This window comes from Amblyomma maculatum, chromosome 2 (assembly GCF_055883805.1).
Source record: "Amblyomma maculatum isolate TAMU_Amacu chromosome 2, ASM5588380v1, whole genome shotgun sequence".
Classification (NCBI taxonomy): Eukaryota; Metazoa; Arthropoda; class Arachnida; order Ixodida; family Ixodidae; genus Amblyomma; species Amblyomma maculatum.
Window position 1 is genome coordinate 221116532 of NC_139345.1, and position 6840 is coordinate 221123371.

Genomic DNA, 6840 nt, shown 5'->3' on the forward strand with positions numbered 1-6840 from the left:
CTGTGCAACGTCCAGCACGAAATTCACAAGTGCTGCTTTCTGAAGCCGAAATCAGGAAGTCTCATGAAGACTCCGGTTACCCGGAGCTGTTCAACATACCAGGTATGCTTTATAGCATCTCCGAAATTTCACTACTCATTACGGAATCATAACAGTTTAGAAAATTGCTGTGCTGTATGAAAGAATATCTTGTTATTGACAAGTGGCTTAACTGGCTGCAACCATAACAGCTTAAAAAACACCGTTCTGTGTGAAAGGATAGCTTTTTCATTGATGAAAGTAGCTTAACTGGCTAACACCAACACTATTCTTTCATAAAGCACGTTTTACTGTGGACAATGAACGGTAGTTGCAATTAGTAGCTTTACATTTTGTACGCCGCAGAATACCGATGTTGGTTTCTTATCCTAAAGATCAGAAATGTTTTGAAACTGAGCTCTTGTGAAGCCGTGTTTGCTTGCTAATTGAACTCCATTCACTCCACTGACATGCTCGTCTACATTAACTTTCAGGAACACTGCTGCACGCAACCTTCACAGCACCTCACCAGCCCACACCAACAGCCGAAGAACGTGTTTGCTTGCAACACATCGTCCACGATGACATCAGTGCACTGCCCGAGAGCTGTGACCGGTGCAACAGCTTCTATGCAAAGTTCATAGTTCTTTCACCAAGAGCTGCTGCATGCCTAGAAGAAAATACGAGAGAACAGGACAGCCCACTTTGGAAAGTTGCTCGCTGCTTGAGGCTGACGGCATCAAATGTGAAAAGAGTACCAAAAAAGAGCACAACGTCATGTAAAGCTGCAGTAATGACCATGTTGTCACCAAACTTTTCTGGAAATGCTGCAACTAAGCACGGCCATAAATATGAGGCTGTTGCCCGGTAGCAGTTTTGAAAAAAAAACGGGCTAAATGTGACACTCAGTGGCACAGTTGTGCATGCAACAATGCCTTGGCTGTCTGCCTCACCTGACGGTGTTTTGCAGGCAGCTGATGCACTTTTAGAAGTGAAATGCCCATACGTAATGGATGCGGTAGGTCTAATAAAATCAGGTAAATATGATGTCAAGGAAGTTGGCGATAAGTACATATTAGCAGAGAATGGCCCAAATGGGTATTACATGCAAGTGCAGTTCCAGATGTATTGTACTGGGCGCAAACTCTGCTACTTTTATGTCTGGACAGTGAAAAGTGATGCAATCATAGCAGTGCCTTTTGAAAGCACTTTTGTACGTGCTCAAGTGCCAAGACTACAAAGGTTCTAGTTTTGTGAGCTGTTGCCAGAAATCTAAAAGCAGCATGAAAATGGCAAGCTCTCATTGTGTAAGGAGTACATGAAATTATGTGAACTGTGATCCCAGCAGTGTTGAACTTTTCAGAGCTGGACAAGTGCATGTGCCAGTTCATTTCGTGTGAAGAATTTCTCGCCACGTAACACACAATGCAATAAAGTTTATTGCCAAAAAGACACTATGATGAAGTACAATGTTGATCATTGACTCATCCTTTTCTTCAACATGTCTTGCAATTAAGGGGCCCTTTAAATTGCACAGGCCAGCACAAACAAATATTATGTCACTTATGGTTTTCTTTGATCGTATTGGCAGGGCTTGCTTGAATATTCTAAATGTCTTGATTCTGTTTATGGCCCTTTCGACGTGTATGCGCACTGACGCAATTCTCCTGGTTTGAGTTACTTCACTTTCGCTGAGCTGAGACTTTCCTGTGAAGAAGCAGTAGGTAAACCAAACAGGTTAGTGTAGTCTGAGAAAGAAAAAGGCTAAAGCTGCGCAAATACAAGGACCAGAGGCCGGAAAATGCGACACCATGGGTACACTGCATCCATGGTCTCCTGTCCTCGTCCTATTCGCACAGTCATTGACTTCGGCATGAACCAACTAGCCTGCAAGAATAGTGTGCAATAGAACAAAATTTGGTGCTTACCTTTTGTGAAAGCTGGCACATTGAGCTTGACACCTTGACTTTCAAGATTTGTGCTTAGCACAAAACCTCGGTCAGCCATTACTTCATCACCTGGGCCTAGAAAATCTTCAACACCACTTTCACTCATTATAAATTTGTCCGAAGCTCTTCCACCATACGCAGGTAACACAAACATCACATAGCCATTCGGTGCAATGGCGGTCAGGAATTTGACCGTATTATGCGCTTTGTAACTGCTGTAGGTTTGAGCCCTAGCAAGGAGCTTCGTTGTCCTCTGAAGGAAGACCTCGGAGCAGTCTATGATGCAGGTTGTTTTCTCGTAGCCATTCTCGGTGAAAGATTTTGGCATGCTGTTTCTGATCAGCGACCGTGGCAGCCACACTACAATTTTCTTCATGATCTTGTGCAGCACAGATAAGGCGCGCATGAACAGTTTGTACACGTATGAAACTGATATGCCAAATATCCTTGACAAGTGCCCATAAAGTAGACCAAGCCGCAATCTCATTAGCGTCAGCAGCAGCTGGTCCTCTACTGAGAGCCTTAAGAACGTCTTGCTGCTTTCAACTTTTACAGTATTGACTAAGCTGTCAAATGCGGGCTTTGACAATCCTGTATAAAATTGGCAGTCCTCTTCTCTCAGGTTAGATGACAAGACTTGCCCCTTTCCAAAGGGATACTGCAGACCAGATTTACAATAGGTGTGGTCATTGTGACCAAGATCTTCCCACTGTGTAGACATGTCTTTTCTTGAGACCTGTTGAAAGAATACAGCTGTATTTAGAGGCCACAAAAATAATAATGTGGCATAACAAGTGTCCAAACAATGAAACAATTTTTTTTTTATTGAGGATGTTTTGTGCTTTTATTCGATATTTTACACTTGTGTTATCCTTAATACTAAAATTGCTGCGTGCACCCACCTAGTGTTGAAACAGGTGTTCTGAGACCACAAGCAATTAAAAAAGTTCAAAACGGTAATTGGTTCAAAAACATCACTTGCCGCAGCACTGAGCAATGTAACTTTTCTCAGTGTCCTAGTGCCATGAAACCAGTGCGCACATGGGTAATTCTTTGCATATCGTTAGTGCACACAACACTTAACCTACTTAAACATTGCAGCGTAGATTCAATAAGCGATAAATGCATGCATGATAGACTCCATTAGTACAGCCAGTGTGCCTTGCAGTCTCTTAGGAACTTCCTGCATATTGACATATGACTGTGATATTGAAAAATATAAAATGCGCCATGCTTTTACTTTTCTTAACATTTAGGATATCACCTGTATTACTGATACTGATCATCACAGTTAATAGATGAGTATCTAGTGGGCCCTCAGCATCTCTCAAGAGAAAAGTATTTAATAATTGCATCTCACCAATACTCACCAATGAGGCAAAAGCTTGAAGGTTAACAAATAGGCTTGAAATTGAACTGAAGACAGAGCAGCAAGCTATGGAATGGAAAGTGACAGACATAGGATTAAGGGACAGGAAGGCAGGTTGAGCGGAGAACAAACATGAGAGAGATATCCTAGCTGCAATCAGAATAAGAAATAAGCATTGACAGTGCAAGTAATAAAATGCAAAGGTATCCACTGGTTTTTTTAGTGCAAAAAAATGTATTCCTAGAGAAGGCAAATATAATAGGGAGTAGGTGAATGAGGCGAGGAAATTTGTGGGAATAAGGGTGCTGCAGATAGCACACGATAGGATAATTGGAGGTCAGTGGGAAAGGTCGTCTTGCAGTAGCTGTAGTTATGTAGCCACTAATCAAGTTTATTAGAAATTATCGCAATAGGAGGCCAGCACTTCCCACACCTATAGCACTGCATAAAATTGTCGGACTTTTCCTATCCAAGAGTCCCCTGAGCCAGTCAGAGCAGCCTAGTTGTACGCATCACTCATATTTATGCTTCTTCCAGCTGAGGGCAGGCTATTCGGAAAAAAATGAAGAGACAGCCACTCTGTTAAAAATTCTAGTCATGGGTACTTTCTTGAGATAAACACTGGGCACCTAGCCCAAATTGAAAATGTAACACGAGACCTGTTGCACAAGCCGCTTACCTGATCTTAGTCAAATGAACATGGGAGAGACCTTTTTATTGCCATGTAAGGCGAGGTGGCACTTTGTCCAGATTACAGCATGACCAGTTAAGCTGCAGCATCATAGCAGTAAGCCGGTGCAGCATCGTGGACTCTGCAGTGGCCGTTCAACTTCAAAAATTATTTTCTTCCTTTAAGCAAGATTTGTTTTCAGAAAATAGCACGAGCTAGAAGACAATATACTTTACTACATATAGTCATTTTTTATTTTTTATGTGGGCCGCCAGGCATGCAATCTGTTCCCAAAGTTGAGGAAGATTGTATTTTTTGCGTATTTTCTACTTTAGATAGATAGATCTGTTTACTGAGTGGAAAGGAGAGAGGTCGACCAGAAATATGAATATCTGGCATGCTACTCTGCATTGGGGAAGGACAATGTGGTGAGAAGAGGTATGAAAAAAAAAACACACACACACACGGCGGCTTTTTTTTACATATTTGCTACTTTTTCTAAAAACAGAAGTACAGCTCATGATTCAAATTTATTTTTTTCCTTCTGCTATACCTTACGAATTATTGAGCCTAAAAAGCAATACTGATTTTGAAATAAATTCACAAATAGCAGAATTTTGTAAATTTAAAATATATACAAAATTTGTTGAATACATATTTTTCATCTGTGGATTACACTGGAGTGCAAAGGAACATATGAAGATGTAGGAAAAAATGTGAATCAAGTTTTGTGCTATATAAATATATATATATTTTCCAATGACTGTATTTGCATCTATTTCAAGACCTACGTAGACAATGAAAAAATATTTTTGCAAGACCTTACCTGGCAAATTACTATTCTTTATATGTACCCACAGCTACCATGATTTTTTTAGAGAAATTGTTGATGGTCGAGAGCCACATGTGGAGCGTTTGAGATGGAATGACTAAAATGTTTTGTAGGCAGTTAATGTTAAAGTATGCAGTCTCGAAATGGTTTACTGTCTGCTCACACTCCTTTATTCAATACCTACATGAAAAACACCACATTGTCAACTAACTTGGGATATCAGGGCATCATGGTTGAGTAAAGTGTTATCCAAGGACGCTTTATGCTGTACAGTACACACCAATATTGTGAGTGGTAAAAGCGTTGTTATGAGGATAAAGCCACAGTATGCCCTCATGTAGGCTATTGCAACTGCTACCCGTCAGTGTAGGTGTCTACCAGTGGTAAACTAACTCCCACAAAAGTGCAAGGCAAATACTTCATGGATACTTACTGTGAAGGCGTGTGCGGCTCGAAACTGCTGACAGTCTTCATGTGTTCCCTCAGGCAGTACTTGCATAATAAACACTGCATCGTCAATCACCACATTAAGCAAGCCTTCATTTATCAGAACAAGATGTGTTCACAAAATGCTTTACATTCCATGGTGGGCAACATTGTTGTCAGAAAAAAGCTTCAGTCACTGAATAAAAAGCCAGAGCGTGCTTTTTGTCTTTTGTACAGTCGCAGCTAGTAAATATTGCGGTGTCCACCATTGGTAGGATCATTAAAAGACAAGACAATGCTTTGTGGTTACTCACCACAGCAGCGTTTGGATCTTCCAAATGTTGACTGCCTGTTTGTCCTGCTTCAGGTGTCTCCTGCATGAAAAATGTCATCACCAATCAGCATGTTGTACTGCACCTTCATTAATTGTAAGGTGTTTTCAAAATGTTCTTAACTCTATGCCAGGCATTCCCTTTTATTTCAGAGACAGTACTACTTTCACTGTGAATTAAAAACGCCATACCAAGCTTTTGCCTTTCTTGCATTGTCAGCTAACAGATATTATGGTGTCTACCAATGATATGAACACATCTAGCCTTGGCGGATGATAAAAATCTTCATGGTTACTCACCGTGGAAGTGCCTGCATTTTCAAAATATTGACAGCTTGCGTCTCCTGCCTCAGGCGTTCCCTGCACAAATATAACTCATAGTCAAGATTCTTTAAATATATGTTGTGTTTTCAAAATGTTTTATACTCTATTGTAGGCGTCCCTTATCAGCGGCAAAACTGCTGTCAATGACAATTTAAACGCAATGCATGCACTTGTCAGGTAACAGATATTATGGCGTCTATTAATGGCACAGACCACTGTATCCTTGAAAGACAATAAAAAGCTCTTTGGTCACTTACAGTGCAAATGTCTGCATCATCAAAATGTTGACAGCCTACTTTTCCTGCCTCAGGCATTTCCTGCACAAAAATATCCCATAGTCAATCAGCTTATTGTACAAAAGCTTCTTGTTGTATTTTCAAAATGCTATATAATCTTGTGTAGGCGTCTCTTTTATTAGAGGAAAAACTGCTGTCACTGAGAATATAAAGGCAATAGCATGCACGCGTCAACTGCCAGATATTATGCTGTCTATCAATGGTACAGGCTCCTGTAACCTTCAAAGACAATACAGAGCTATTTGGTCACTTACAGTGTAAGTATCTGCACCATCAAAATGTTGACAGCCTGCTTCTCCTGCCTCAGGCGTTTCCTGCACAAAAATATCCCATAGTCAATCAACTCTGTGTACAAAAGCTTCTTGAACTCTTTCATGGGCAGTGGGAGCTATGCTGCTTGTTGGTAGCAAGGTGGTGATAAACACTTTTCCAGCAACAGCAGCATGTCACTGTCTGGTGTCATCTCTGTGAGAATTGAAAAAAAAAAAAAATATGCAGTTATGCCCTGTGGCACGAAAGGAATCGATTTACAAGTCCATTTTCTCCTAGGCTTTGATAGGCTAATATCAAGACTGGCCAGCTGAGGTTTTCTTTTATTTGTGGCCTGAAAGGGCACGTAAAATCT

At 40.8% G+C, this 6840-nt stretch overlaps 1 protein-coding gene across 1 annotated transcript; it reads right to left on the reverse strand.

Moving 5' to 3' along the window:
* Positions 1–1782: 1782 nt before the first annotated feature.
* LOC146201329 (uncharacterized) lies at positions 1783–6591 on the reverse strand. Its single transcript, XM_084592523.1, has 4 exons — positions 6470–6591; positions 5896–5955; positions 5579–5638; positions 1783–2533 (listed from the first exon to the last, which is right to left on the reverse strand). Exons 1-4 carry the CDS (start codon positions 6589–6591, stop codon positions 1783–1785), a joined length of 993 nt encoding a protein of 330 aa, XP_084448649.1.
* Between the last annotated feature and the right edge of the window lie 249 nt (positions 6592–6840).